This window comes from Dendrobates tinctorius, unplaced genomic scaffold, assembly GCF_039654945.1.
Source record: "Dendrobates tinctorius isolate UK_male_01 unplaced genomic scaffold, ASM3965494v1 ptg000171l, whole genome shotgun sequence".
Taxonomy (NCBI): Eukaryota; Metazoa; Chordata; class Amphibia; order Anura; family Dendrobatidae; genus Dendrobates; species Dendrobates tinctorius.
Window position 1 is genome coordinate 2,812,228 of NW_027361838.1, and position 15,379 is coordinate 2,827,606.

The 15,379-nt window shown below is 44.9% G+C and overlaps 1 protein-coding gene across 3 annotated transcripts in view; it reads right to left on the reverse strand.

Moving 5' to 3' along the window:
* Positions 1-15,379, reverse strand: part of OSBPL1A (oxysterol binding protein like 1A) — a 249,901-nt gene that overhangs the window by 81,774 nt on the left and 152,748 nt on the right. For all 3 annotated transcript variants that reach the window (XM_073550826.1, XM_073550827.1, XM_073550828.1), the window contains one exon: positions 2,559-2,724. In XM_073550826.1, the coding sequence (XP_073406927.1) occupies positions 2,559-2,724 (166 nt within the window). The remainder of the gene's footprint in view (positions 1-2,558; positions 2,725-15,379) is intronic.

Here is a 15,379-nt window from a genome sequence, read left to right on the forward strand (position 1 = left end):
TATGCTGGGCTGGTTGCTTGCCTTTCGCAATGAACGTATTTAGGCAAGCAAGAGACCAATTTTTCCCTATTTTCGTATACATGTACAATTGGTAATGGACTACTGGCCGTTGTTGAGGTCTACTAGAAATGCTGCTTGTTGTGTATGTAGAGTCTTGACCTCTCAAAATAGTTTTCAAGTTTTCTTGTAATAATTTGTGTAGGACTTTTTATTGAAGTCAGTTTTCTATTTTTCACTTGGGTATTTTTTGTTGTTTGCAAAAATGTTTTTAGTCTTTAACAGCTTTTTTTAGCGCAAAAAATGTTAACACACTTAAAGTTGCACGTTTTCTTAAAAAAAAAAAAAAGCACCAAATTAAAAACTTTTCCAGAAGCCTTATGTGGCGCCCTGCGTCTTTACAGCCACAAAAGGGTTAAATATGTACTGTTTTGTATGTGTTTTGTGAGCAATGGGAGTTATGCTTTCTCTGCTAGAGACCACAACACACACACACACACACACAATTTACCTCACTCCCTTACTTGTCTGAAGCTTAGAGCTTTGCAGACATGCCCTAACTGGGAGGGGGAGGAGTCGAGTTGTTGTTTTCAGTGAAGGTGGTGGAGAAAATGGAGAACGCTCCTGCAAGCCATGACATGTGCTCCTCCAGGAGTAAAGCTAAGAAGAATCAGGGAATCAGCCCCCTAGACCATCCATGCTTTCAGAGCAGGGTGGGGTAAGCTGAGAGACTGTGGGTTTATACAACCAACAGCAGAGTGTTTTCCCTGGGAAGACTGCAGCAAACTAGGATCAGTGAAGGATTGTGCAAGAAGAAACTTGAGCTTCACACAGGATCCAAGCTGCAACTTGCCAGAGGAGGAAAACACAGTGAGTAGTGGCTATACTGGAAGTTCCAAACTCCGGGAAGCCTTGGTCCCTGAAGGGATTAGAATAGCAGGAAGCTTACACCGAATCACAGCAGAGGGAACGATAACTCCCATTTTGCAAAGCAGACTGTAACCTGTTGGGAGTTGTAATATCTCCTCTGAACTGCACCTGAACTACAGTAAATGATAAAGTGACTTTCCTTGTCTCCTGCCTTATTAATCTGTGCCTTCTACTTCCATCACAATCTCTGGGGTCAGCACTGGTTGGAGGGGGCTAAACATCTGCACTGCCATCACCATCTACCTCCCCAGGAATCATTTGCAGTGCCGGCTATACTACAGTCAAACACTCCAACTGGCGTCATGAATCACTACATAAACTTTATCCCTAATCAATACTGCAATTTTACATGACCGCCTGGGGCCACGGACCGGGTCACTGCCACTGTGACATATCCCTGTAAGACGACCGGCCCAGTACAGAGTATCCCACCTTGACAGGTCTCCGTCTGACCAGTATCCAGCATGGCTTGGGCCCTAGAGGCTAATAAAGTACGTTTTTCTCTGACACACCACTGCATTTCAGAGTCAAACATGCCTGGCTGGGATCACACATCCCGTTCCTGATACATGCTGCCACGGATTGGGCTGCATGTATCTGCTGTCAGGCTCTCTAAGTTACATCTCTGCTTACAATTAGCGACTTATTATTCTAGTCGGTTCTCATAATACTATCCGAATACACCAAAATATATGTGCACATTATATTTGCATTAATACACACGGACGGCACATTTTTCAGTCTCTAAATACAGTTTGAATAAATACACCATTTTTATACACAAATGGCAGCTACATCGAATACACAATTTATCTCCTCCTACCGAATTAAGAGAACATGACATCATATTCATGCAGCCAAAACCACAGGCCGCATGAATAAAAGTCCATCTCTGTAATTTTAGGCAGGCATGTTTTAAATGCTGAAACATTGCAGCTTTTCGGAGAAAACATTTTTCAAAGAAACCCAAACCACGTAGTGCCCTCCGACTAGTCTAAAGGGCCAGTGGTACGCAGCAGCTTCTTTCTGCCCAGCTCCAGGAGACTGATAGCTCTCTTCCTATACATTCAAATACAGAGTCACTTCAGAGGAGCTGTGAGTGACCGGCCTCTTGAACTTCTAGCAGATCTTCTGGATTACCAAATGCCACATTAACGTAATGTGGTCCCTAGAAGTACTGTATTATCCACAAGGCTCATATAAATACAATTCCAAGGACAAAGAAAATAAACGGGGCATATAAAAGCAAACTTACAATTTTAAATTAATGGCAAAATATAATATCATTTTCCATATTGCCACTGAAATCACCACTTGTAAAGGTCATTTCCATAATGGGAAACATTAAACCTTCATAAGCATTATATAAAAGGTTTCCAGTTAAGTTAATGGCAGATTGGCATTTCTTTCCTTGTATCTCTACATCCTGATCTGAAAATGGAACCAAACTGTGCAAAGCTGATTTCAGAGTGAAGCATGTGGCACAATAAATGCAGAAAATCCTAATAATAATAATAATAATAATAATAATAATAATAATAATAATAATAATAATAATAATAAAAGAGAAGACCTAGTAGAGAGAAGAGTAAGGCAGATGGAAAAAAAAAAAAAGGGATTTTGACGTTTACCTGAGATGGCATCATAGAATTCATCCTCGCTGAGAATAGTGTGGTGCGGAGGGCTTCCGTTAACCAGTGACTGCTCTAATTCGTGGTGTTCAGTAGCCAAAGTCTGTAACGCCTCTGATAAGATCTTACTTTTTTCTTGCTCGTGTTCTAGTTTCAGATTTCTCGCCTATATTGGAATAAGAACATTCCTGTGTTAGTTCATTACCTGTAAGGGAAATGTAGGTGACAGATGAAGTAAAGCAAAAGGATCCATAAGAAATGCAGAGAAGAGCACTACCCTGCCGTCCGGCACTGCTCCACTTTGCCCAGTACACCCTTCTGATTTTAAGTGGTGCAATTGTTTTGTGTTATGGTTAAAGGAAACTTTTAAGAAAAATAAATTAAATATAAAGTAAATGGACAAAATATTTTCTGTTCACCTGTGTTTATAGGTTTCCATCAACTTCAGAAGAGTAACAATATCAAAGATAAACATAAGAAGGCGCACCATACATCAAAATGAGCATGAGCGGAAGTTTATTTTTCCACGAATTAATTTCCTTGGCAGCACTAAAGGCCCTAAAGGCGAGATCGCTGATTTTGTGACACCACAGCGATCTCACCAGCGAGATCGCTGTGTGTGACGGGGATCAGCGACCGGCCCCCTTGCCGGGTATCGCTGATCGTGCTCGATCGACCTGGGCCATTTTTTGATCGCCTCTCTCCCGCTGGCCAGAGCACATCGCTGCGTGTGGCAGCCAGTGGGAGCCAACGATCAGCGAGGTTTCCAGCGCTCTAAGCAGGCGCTGGGAACTGGTCTCTAAGGTAAATATCAGGTTACTAAGCGCCGTGCGTCACTTAATTACCCGATGTGTACCTTAGAAACCTGCGTGCTGGCAGCTCCCTGCGCGAGCACGCAGGTTTCTAAGGTACACATTGGGTAACTAAGTGATGCGCTCCGCTTAGGCCTCTTTCACACTTCAGCTTTTTGTGTCAGTTAAAATCCGCCAAAAAGGCGGAAAAGCGGATCCGTTCCTAACTGATGTGAACGGATGCCACAGGATCCGTTTTGATCCGAGAGAGAGAGAGCGAGAATTTTTCTCGTTCAGCCAGAAAGGATTTCAGGGTTAATTTTCTCCCTGACTTCCTTTCTCCGGGCATGCGCACTGGAAAATGCAGATCCAACAACAAAAAAACGTTGCAAGGTCCGTCCAGGCATGCCGGCGGACGCAAAATATTTGGCGGATCCTCACAAAAACGGATCCAACGGATGGCTATCCGTCAAGATCCTCCAGTAATGCAACTCAATGGGTAAAAAAACGGATCCGCAAAAAAAAAATTGCGGATCCGTTTTTTTCAAAACCTGGCGGATTGTAACTGATGGTCTAAAACGGAAGTGTAAAAGAGGCCTTAGTAACCCGGTATTTACCTTAGAGACCAGCGTCCTCGCTGGTGCTGATCGCTGGTGAAGCTGCCTGTTTGGCAGCTCACCAGCGATCATGTAGCGATGCACCAGAGATCCTGACAAGGTCGTATTGTTGTCGGGATCGCTGGTGCATTTTTATGCGTGACGGGGCCTTAAGACTAGTTTAAGGCCACAATCACACTTTCAGTATTTTACATGAGTATTTATAAAAAACCAGGAGAGGGTGAAAAATACAGATGTGGTGCCGTGTGTATTATACTTTTCCTGACTGATTTTGGCTTACAAATACTGATGTAAAATGCTGACCAAATACTGAACGTGTGAACATGGCTTTAGATTGGCTCATATAAAACTAAAAAAGGTACTGGACACAGCAATAGATATATACCAAATTATATCTACTAATGTACTATATTATAAATATATGATCTTTTCGGTTTCATATAAATCTATAAAAGCTATAATGCTATAAGTGATCTGAGGCGTATTATAGCATCAATTCCACACGAAAAAATCATGGCTGCAACTAAACACTATGCACACTAAAGTTACCTTAGTTGAAGTTATTAAGAAACTCCATTTAGGGCTCATGCCCATGGCTGTATTATAATTACCGTAGTTTTATACATTGCTGATCATAAAAAAAAATTAGAAAAATGAAATAAATGTTACATTTAGTTACAGTATTGGCATTTAGGGACTATTTTTTGCCTTGTGGCAAGTTCTGATAGAGGATAAGTTCACATGTTTTTAAAATCTGTTTCTTAACATTCCGCAGCACTTTACACATATTGTCATCGCTGTCCCCATTGTGGCTCACAATCAAAATTCAAAACCAGTATGTCTTTGGATTGTGGGAAGAAGCCGAAGTACCACAAACACAGGGAGAACATACAGACTCCTGGCAGATGTTGTCCTTAGTGGGATTTGGACCCAGGACCCCAGCACTACAGAGCACCTGTGCTAATCACTGAGCCACCGCTATAAAATAAGTTTGACAGAAAGAAACCACATCAAGCTCTATTGGCCTCTGTATGCATTGCATCTACGGGAGAATATTTCCATACACCTTATAAATTTGTAGGCCCCATACGCCTCTCTGCACTACAGTACAAGTTAATGCTGTTGTGTACACGAGTCCTAACTAAGACTATGTTTAAAAGTTACGTTTTCACCCATTCATGCAAATTTTCACCTGCTTATTACAGTACCAGCAAAGTCTATGAGATTTCACTAATCTCATGCACAGCTTGGTTTTCTTGTTCTCAATATTTTGTGCAAAAGCTTGGGATTTGCAGAATGCAGCATGTCACTTTCAGCATTTTTACCCATTGAAAGAAATGGGTGGTGAAAAAATAATGCTGCAAAAATGTTGGAAAAAAAATGCAGATATCAGTTTTTGCTGAGTTTTGTGTGCCAAAACCTGATGATGAATCAGATTTTTTTTTGCACTAATATTCATCAGCATGGACAAGAGACAAATGTACCATGACAAAAACGCAGGAAAAAAAGCAACAAAAACTAGGCAAAACCTGATTTTTTGGTTTGCAGCATGTTTCTTACTGCCAAGGTAGCAGGCTTTGCTTACGGAAAAAACGCATCAACGTGTGAACATAGCCTTATACACTTCCACACTGAAACTGCAACACCAAGAAGGAAAGGTGTGTAAGTGCGTGTATTTCCACATCTGTTTATTCAGTATGTTTCCATTTTGCCATCATTTGTACACCATTAACATGCCTAGAGATGCTGCGAATTTCATAATTTCATGATTTACTCTAGTTTGCGTTGCAGTTTCAATCTTGAGAAGTGTAGATACAATGGAATAAGAGTCTAAAATCTCTCCATCCATCCATCTCCAGGTGACCACTATTCTACCATCTTTGCCGCAGTGAATGGTTTCCTGGTAGAAATAAGTCAGTTCTTTAACCACTTGAAAGTATTAATATTATACAACAAATAATTTATAAATTAAACACACACATCTATATAAAATTTATTATTCACACCACTTTCCAAATTATGATGCAAATTGGACTTAAAGTGGCAAAGATGTAATTTGTCTTAAATATTTACTCATGGAAGGTATTGTATGTACTTTGGATCACTGATATCAATCTCAAACACCTAACTATGCATTAGTTTGCCATGTGAGGAAAACTAGTTTAACAGGCCACAGGTTTCAAGCAAACTAGGAAAGAAAGGATCTCTGCTGCCAAAAAATATCAAATTGTGCAATGCCTTAGACCAGGTAAACTAAAGTTTGATCATGGTACTGTGAAGAGATTTGTGTTTGATACAGAGCAGAGATGGGTTTGTGCAGATAAAGGCATAATGAGGAAGGTTTCTGCCAGATAAATTAACCACATTAAAGGGGGTTTTACACATAGCGATATCGCTAGCAATATCGCTAAAACGTCACTGATTTTGTGACGTTATAGCGATATTGCTAGCGATATTGCTATGTGTGATACTTACCTCCGACCGGCTCCCCCGCTGTCCATCGCTGATCGCGCGAGATTGGGCGGCTCCATTTCTCGTCGTCCGCTTCCTCCTGGGCTTCCTGCTGTGAGACGAGCGACGTTGGACACGGGCGGGAGGACGTCTGGATCGCTGTGTGTGAAAGGTAAGTATCGTGCGCTGCGTCGCTGCTGCATCGCTGTGAGGTCTTTGTGTGAAAGCTCACTAGCGATCATTTAGCGATGCACCAGCGATCCTGACCGGGTCGGATCGCTGGTGCATCGCTAAATGTAAAAGGGCCTTAAGAGAGCAGCTGCTAAAATACCATTACAATGCAGCAAACATTTGAAGCTGCTGGTGCCTCTGGAGTCCTGCAAATCTCAATATGTAGGATCCTCCAGAGGCTTGAGGTTGTGCATAAACCTATTATTCAGCCACCCCTGAATAATACTCACATGCAGAAATGGTTGCAATGGATCCATACATGAAAACTTTTAAAACAGTCTTGTTTATGGAGGAGTGCTGTGCAACTCTGGATGGTCCAGGAAGGAAGAGTAGTGGTTGGTTGGTCGATGTCCACCATGTCCCAACAAGGCTGAAACATCAGCAAGGAATCAGGTTGTAGGCCAGAATCATGTCGAGAGAGCTGGTAGGTTCCTTTAGAGTCTCTGAAGGTATGAAAATTACCTCGCAAAGTATAAAGTTTCTGACTGACCACATACTTCCATGGTACAAAAAGAACTGTACTATTCAAGGCAAAATCATCTTCACACATGACAGTGCACGCTCATGCTGCAAAGAATACCTCCGAGTCATTGGCTGCTATGGGCATAAAAAAGGAGAGAAAATCATGATGTGGCCACCCATCCTACTCTGACCTCAGCCCTGTTGAGAATCTTGGGAGTATCTTCAATCAAAAGATCTATAAAAGGTGCGAGGCCGTTCACATCAAAACAGCAGCTATGGGAGGCTATTCTGACATCCTGCAAACAAATTCAAGCAGAAACTATCCAACAAATTCAAGTTCAAAGGATGCAAGAATTGTGAAGGTAACATCAAAGAAGGGTCCTATGTTGACAGGTAACTTGACCGGATACAATGTTTTTGATAGAAAGATTTTGATTTCAGTAAATGTGACCTATTATTCTTGAAAATTCAATAAATGACCATTTTCAATTCTTTACAACGTATAAAGTGTTTGGCAACAATGTTGTGCATCATAATTTGGAACACTGCATTTTGAAGTTTTTTTAGTTAAAAAAAAAAAATGTTATCATTGGGAGGTTTGTTCAATAAAACTCGGCAGCGCTGGTGGCAGCAGGAGTTGGGCAATTCTTCGGGTGGTCCGACACTGCAGGGCGATGATCTCACTCTAATCCCAGCCTGGTGCGGCAAGTTCGGTGGTGCTCAGTGGAATGGGGGGCTCCTTCAACATTTTCTGATGTCCGACACTGCAGGGCGATGATAGTGCGGCGGTGCCAATGCTCAGTGGTGCTGGGGGCTCTGGCGACATTTTCTGAAAGCCTGAAGCCTCCACACTTCTATTGCCTCGATGCTGTGGCCTCCAGGAAAATGGCCGCTGGAGGCGGTGCATGCGCAGATTGAGATCTCGGCTCCGAGATCTAAGTCTGCGCACGCGCCACCTCCGGTGGCCATTTTCCTGGAGGCCACAGCATTGAGGCAATAGAAGCGCAGGGCTCCAGGCTTTCAGAAAATGTCACCCCCGGCCCCACCCAGCACCGGCGCACCATCATCGCTCTGCAGCGCTGGACCAGGACCACCAAAAGAATCGCCTGACTCCTGCTGCCACCACGCTAAGTGTAAGTACCACTCATTCCAACTAAGACGCACCCCCGTTTTCCTCCAAAATTTTTTGGGAAAAAAATGTGTGCCTTATAGTCTGAAAAATATGGTAGTTAGATTTATTTGTACATCAAAGCCTACTTATAAGAATGAATAACAGAAGATAATGGCTTTTGTAGAGCAACTCCCTAATGGCGCATTTTAAACAAGGAGATAATTGTTCCATGTATGGTTCCCCGGCTGCTCACACCTTTCCAGAAGCAGGAACGAGTCAAATGCTCTCGGGCTCTATTGAAGATGTGCCATGGAAACCAGGAGGGCTTTTTCAACAGACTGATCACACAGGATGAAAGTTGGGTCCATCGCTATGATCTGGAGACTAATGACCAGTCGATGAATTGGAAGCATCATGACTCATCGCCTCCAAAAGGTGGCATGTGCCCAACCCTCAGCAGGCAAGGTCATGCGCACAGTATTTTGGGACCAGCACGAGTAGTATTGATGATTTCCTAACAAAGGGTGCCATGATCACTGGGGCATATTATGCTTCACTGCTGCGAATATTGCAGGAAACCAAAACCAAGAGATGTAGCATGCTAACCAATGGTGTCAGCCTTCTGCAAGACAATGCCCCAGTTCATCTGTGGCTTTGTAATCCTCGCACCATCAGACTTTCACCTCTTTCAAACAATGTAGTCATCTTTAAAGGGCATTTTCCAGATGATTTCCGAAGTCACAACGTGGCTTTTGGAACAACCTGTCTACTTTTACATGAGAGGTGTTTATATTTGCATAAAGAGATGGGAGAAGTGTGTGTCCCTAGGTGGCACCTATGTAGAGGAGGACTAATAACTGTGCCAAGTTTCGCTGATCTCAGTCCACAGGAAATGGGTCAGGGGAAATCCTTAATGAACGTCCCTCAAATCTGCTGGTAAGAACGCACTCATAGGGGCACTGACCCAACAGTGTCAGGAGAACAAACAGGCAATCCCTGCATGTGTTGTGGCTGCATAACAGTCATGAGACACGCAGTCGCGGGGACTAGGACATATTCAAGCATGCCGAAGACACTCCGTTAGCACCCAAGGATGCTCAGATAACACCTTATCAGGGCACGCTCGCTCATCACTAGTTATTAATAGGTGCCATTTTAAGTTTAGACAAGTTTTTATGTGCATGCATTTTTATTTATAAACCAGTAAAGGGAAACTGTCAGGTGATTTTTGCTGCTTCCCTCACTGCAGCTTCTTCCCAGATGACCGTTCTCCCTGCTCCAGCCTAGATGGATCACACAGTCTATAAAACACAAAGCTGTATGTGACATTAAGCAGCTTCTGCTAGACCCAAGGATGTGTTGTTCTGGATTTCCGGTGTTACCTGGTGACATGGCTATTACAGAACATCTTTTTAGCAGATATTTACTACAGTTTTATATACACATTTCTATAAAGACTTGCCTATTGAAATACCATCTCCACCTTGTTGAACAGCCCCCCCACCTTATACAGGCTAGATTTATAATATCACATACATGTAATGTATTATGGCCATATTCTATCAGAGGACCTTCCCCTAGAAGACCAATTTTCAATCTAATTTTGGATGGTCGCCTTAAAATGACTTCAACAATGAATTGCCCCCCCCCCTTTTTTTTTTTTCATCTTTTGATATGTCATAGTGACGTATTAGAAGTCTTGATCTGTGTGGGTCCCCACCAATTTCTTAAAGGGTTCGTAGGCATTAACATTTCCTTGAGTATTTGGAATTGGTTGAAGATGGTCACAGACTTTCTACAGGCTTGTCTTTGGCTCCCCTTGTAGAGGGGGTTAGCTGAAGAGGCACAGTGGTTTGTCATGTGCCTCTGCTGTTTTGTATGAGCGATCAGTGAGGGTCTCAGCACCCAAACCAAAACTCAAAGTTACGGACATGTCACTTTGTTATGCTGACAGTTTGTTTAATTTTTTAAGGTGCATTTGCTTTCTGTACTTATCACAAGAGTTCTCAGTTTTGTGAAACTAGCAATTATTAACCCCTTACTGACATCGGGCATATTATGCCGATGTCAGTATCCCCAGCTTGGATGTGGGCTCCGGCGGTGAGCCCACATCTTTCCCGGAACATGTCATCTGTTTTGAACACCTGACATGTGCCTGCTATAGCCGTGGGTGGAATTGCAATCCACCCACAGCTATTAACTAGTTAAATGCCGCTGTCAAACGCTGACAGCGGCATTTAAAAAGCGCTTCCGGCCGTCGGGCCGGAAATGCGCTCACCGGTGACCCGCATCACGTGATCGCAGGTCATCGGTGTGTTGGCATGACAGCCAGAGGTCTCCTTGAAACCTCTATGGTTGTCAGTGCCAAATTGCTATTAGCGCCACCCATTTATCCGCGCTCAAAGCAAGTCAGTAATTCTGGTACATAGAGGCGATCAGACCATCGACTATGTAGCTGAGCCGACCGAGTTTTGCCAGCTTCTTCTATGGAGACTATTGAAGCATGCCAAAAGTAAAGTGTTTAAAAATATAGAAGTTCAAATCACCCCCTTTCGCCCCAAAATAAACAAACAAAAAAAATACACACACATATTTGGTATTGCCGCGTTGAGAATTGCCCGATCAATAAAAAAAAAAAGATCAACCTGATTGCTAAAAAAAAATTCAAAAACAGAATTACTTTTTTTGGACGCTGCGGCATTGCATTAAATGCAATAATGGGCGATCAAAAGATCGTATCTGCACCAGAATTGTATAATTAAAAAACGGCAGTTCGGCACGCATATAAGAAGCCCTCACCAATCCGAGATCACGAAAAATTGAGACTCTACAGCTTTCGGAAAATGGCGCAACTTTTTTTTTTTTTAAAGCAAAGTTTGGAATTTTTTTTTCACCACTTAGTTAAAAATTACCTACACATGTTAGGTGTCTATGAACTAGTAATGACCTGGAGAATAATAATGGCAGGTCAGTTTTAGCATTTAGTGAACCTAGCAAAAAAAAGCCAACCAAAAAAACAAGTGTGGGATTGCACTTTTTTTTGTGATGTCACTGCACTTAAAATTAAAAAAAAAAAAAAATTCTATTTACAGTTTTCTAGTACACCAATGGTGTCGTTCAAAAGTACAACTTGTCCCGCAAAAAATAGGTATTAGACCTACCGGTAATGTTTCCAGGCGTCCATCCTGACAGCACCATGGAGGACGTCCTCCTCCTCCTTACAGGGACAGGAAAACACACAAGAGGTTAAAAGGTCATGTCCCACCCCCTCTCCCTCAGTGATTTAACAAGTACCACAAGGTGGATGATGCTAGTAACAGTTTAATGAAACAATCATATTACAGCATATGACATAACATAATACAACATAGTATAACATAACGGGAGGGAACTACCCGTGCTGTCAGGATGGACTCCTAGAAACATCATTACCGGTAGGTCTAATAACCATTTTCCAGGACGCCCACTTGACAGCACCATGGAGAGTACCAAAGCACCTCCTCAGGGTGGGATTACCACCTGGAGAACCTTTCTCCCAAATGCGGTCTGTTGACCAGCTAACACATCAAGCTTGTAGTGCTTGCAAAATGTATTAAGACTGGCCCAGGTTACTGCTCTACAGATCTGATCAACCGACGCCCCCGCCCGTTCGGCCCATGAGGCCGATACTGCCCTCGTAGAGTGGGCTTTTATGGAATTTGGCGGGTTGGCGCCTTCAGCTTGGTAGGCGTCCGAGATTACTGAGGTAATCCAGCGCGCGATGGACGCCTTAGAGGCCCTCTTCCCCTTATTTCTACCCCCAAAGACGATGAACAGGTTCGGGTCGATGCGCTAGCTATTGGTGGCCTCTAGGTAGTCTATAACTGTGCGCCTCACATCCAGCGAGTGAAGACGCTGCTCCTTCTTATTACGGGGATTATCACAGAAGGATGGTGACACTACCTCCTGATTTAGATTTTTTGGAGAGGCTACCTTTGGGGTAAATGCCGGGTCTAATCTTAAGATTATACGTTCCTCTCTTATCTGGAGATATGGGTCCTTAGTGGACAGGGCCTGGATCTCCCCTATTCTTTTGGCCGTGGTAATGGCTACTAGGAAGGCAGTTTTACGAGTGAGAGCAGAGATGGTTATTTTCTCATCGAGAGCGTAGGGGTCTGTACAGAGAAACCGAAGTACCAGGCCTAGGTCCCAAGGCGGGGTGAGCTGCCTAATCGTGGGGAGCAGGCGCTGTGTGGCTCTTATAAATCTTATTACCGAGGGATGGGAAGCTAACTGGTAATCGAAGAAGGCGCTCAAGGCTGAAACCTGAACCTTTAGAGTGCTGGGCTTAAGGCCTTTATTAAAACCTGCCTGCAAAAAGCTTAGCATGTTAGGGAGGTCAGGGGCGCCTGCCACAAGATCGGACCTGCCACCCTCCAGACAGAATCTTTTCCATATTTTGAGATAGATTGCGGATGCCACCGGTTTCCTACTGGCCTGTAAGGTGGATATGACCTGATCCGACAGTCCCCTTGCCTTCAGGATGTCCCTCTCAGGATCCAAGCCGACAGGTGGAGTCTTGCTGGGTCCGGGTGGCGGATCAGGCCCTGGTGGATGATGTCCTTCCACAGGGGTAGTTCGACTGGATTTTCTACTGCCATGGCTCCTAGAAGGGGGAACCAGCTTCTCCTCGGCCAATATGGCACGATCAACATCACTCTTGCGTGGTCTTCGCGTATCTTCCTGAGCACTGCCGGTATGAGAGCCAGTGGTGGGAACGCATAAGAGAGGGATTCTCCCCAAGTCTGACTCAGGGAGTCTACGCCTTCCGGGTGGTCCGTCGGATTCAGGGAGTAGAACCTGGGGACCTTCGAGTTTTTCCGGCTTGCGAAAAGATCTATAGTGGGGGTCCCCCAACGCCGACAAAGGTGGTCGAAGATTTCCATGTTCAGTTCCCATTCTGTCGGGTGGATCTGTTGTCTGCTCAGGTAGTCTGCCACTTCGTTCTGGGAACCTTCTAAGTGTACTGCGATCACTGATCGGACTGTTCGTTCTGCCCACGGGAATATTTTTCCCGCCAGGGCCTGTAGTGGTTGATGTCTGGTCCCTCCCTGGTGCTTCAGGAATGCCACTGCCGTTGTATTGTCGGATAATATGCGGACATGACGATTCTTTAGTACTGACTGGTTTCTCCGCAACGCTTCCCAAACTGCGAAGAGCTCTCTGAAATTGGAGGATCGGGTCCTGATGCCTGCTGGCCATTTCCCCTGGAAGATCTTCCCTTCTATGTGGGCTCCCCATCCCCACGCACTGGCGTCTGTGGTGATTACCACGTATGGCGAGGTTGTCCAATGTACGCCCACCTGAAGGTTTCTGGACTGTGTCCACCAACGCAGGGACTCCTTCACTCGTTCTGGCAGCCTTAGGGGTCTGTCTAGCGACGTCTGACTTCTGTTCCACCTTGCCAGGATTTCTCTCTGTAACAACCTCGAGTGGAATTGGGCCCAACGGACACACTGGATGCAGGCTGTCATGAGGCCCAAGACTTCCATTGCCTCTCTTATGGAACATTGACGCCTCAACAGGTCTCTGGTTCTGGCCTGAACAGTCTTCTGCTTCTGCTCGGGTAGCCAGGATATTCTGTTGGCTGAGTCTAGGAGGACTCCAAGGAATACTTTTCTGGTGTCTGGCCTGAGGTCCGACTTCTCCCAGTTGATCACCCAGCCAAGGAACTCCATTACGGTAGTTGCTCGGATTCTGTCTCGAATGAGCGCTTCTTTGGATCTTGCCACCAGTAGGAAGTCGTCCAGGTATGGAATGATCACAATACCCTGATCTCTTAGGTAGGCCACCACCTCTACCACCCATTTTGTAAAGATTCTGGGAGCGGAGGCCAACCCGAATGGAAAACACTGGAACTGGAAGTGGCAGGTCCGGGCTGGTAAACTGACCGCGAACCTTAGAAGGCTCTGGGATGAGGGATGGATAGAGACCTGATAGTAAGCCTTTTTTAGGTCTAGGGTGCACATAACGGCGTCCCTGTCTATTAGGGGGATTGCGGATCGGATCGATTCCATCCGGAATCTCTTGTATCTGACCCAGGCATTTAGTGGTCTCAGGTTTATGATGGTACAGGCCTCGCCAGATGGTTTTGTGATTGAAAACAGGAAAGAGTAGTGCCCTCTTCCTCTTTCCGTCCGGGGAACTGGTATTATGACTTCTGAGTTTACCATGTCCTGAAGATCCGTCCACATTGCGGAGTCCTCCAGGACGACAGTGGGGGCAATATATCTGTCGGGGGGAGGTGAATAGAGCTCTATTCTGTAGCCTTCCGCGATGGTTCTGTGAACCCATGGATTGTGGGTGACTCGGGACCAGTTTGCTGCGAAGTCTCCCCCCAACACCTATGGCGTCATTGCCTCCTCGATCTAGATGTTGATGTGAATGAGGGACCCCTGTTCCTCCCGTCGTGGCTGAAGGAGCCCCTATAGGAGCTTCTATTGGACTTTGCCCGACCCCTGAATTCCGTCTGCCTCCTGAAGGAGCCTCTCCGAAAGGACTGGGGCCGCCTGGGTTTTTCCTCTGGGAACCCTTTATTTTTATCGGACACTAGCTCTAGGATGTTATCTAGGGCTGGACCAAATACCCTAAGGCCTGAGAAGGGGATGGCGCATAGCTTTGTTTTTGAAGCGTTATCCCCCGACCAGGATTTAAGCCAGACTGCTCTCCGGGCCGCATTAGAGAGGGAGCTGTTTCTGGCTGCAAACCTTACTGATTCAGCCGACGTATCCGACAGGAACGCCGTGGCTGATTTCATGAGAGGAAGTGATGCTAGGATCTCTGATCTAGGGGTCTTGTTGGTTAAGTGTTCCTCCAACTGCCCCATCCACAAAAACATAGACCTGGCCACTGAGGTGGCTGCTATGTTGGCCCTAATCAGAGCCGCCGACGTCTCCCAAGTTCTTTTTAGCAAGACGTCCGCCTTCCTATCCATCGGGTCTCGGAGACCTGACGAGTCCTCGAATGAGATGGCCGTCTTTTTGGTAACCTTGGCGACTGGGACATCTATTTTAGGGACTTCCTCCCATGCCCGTGTTTCCTCGGGATCAAAAGGCAGTCTATTTTTAAAGTCTCGTGAGTGTATCAACCGACGCTTTGCCTTTTTCCACTCTTCCTGGA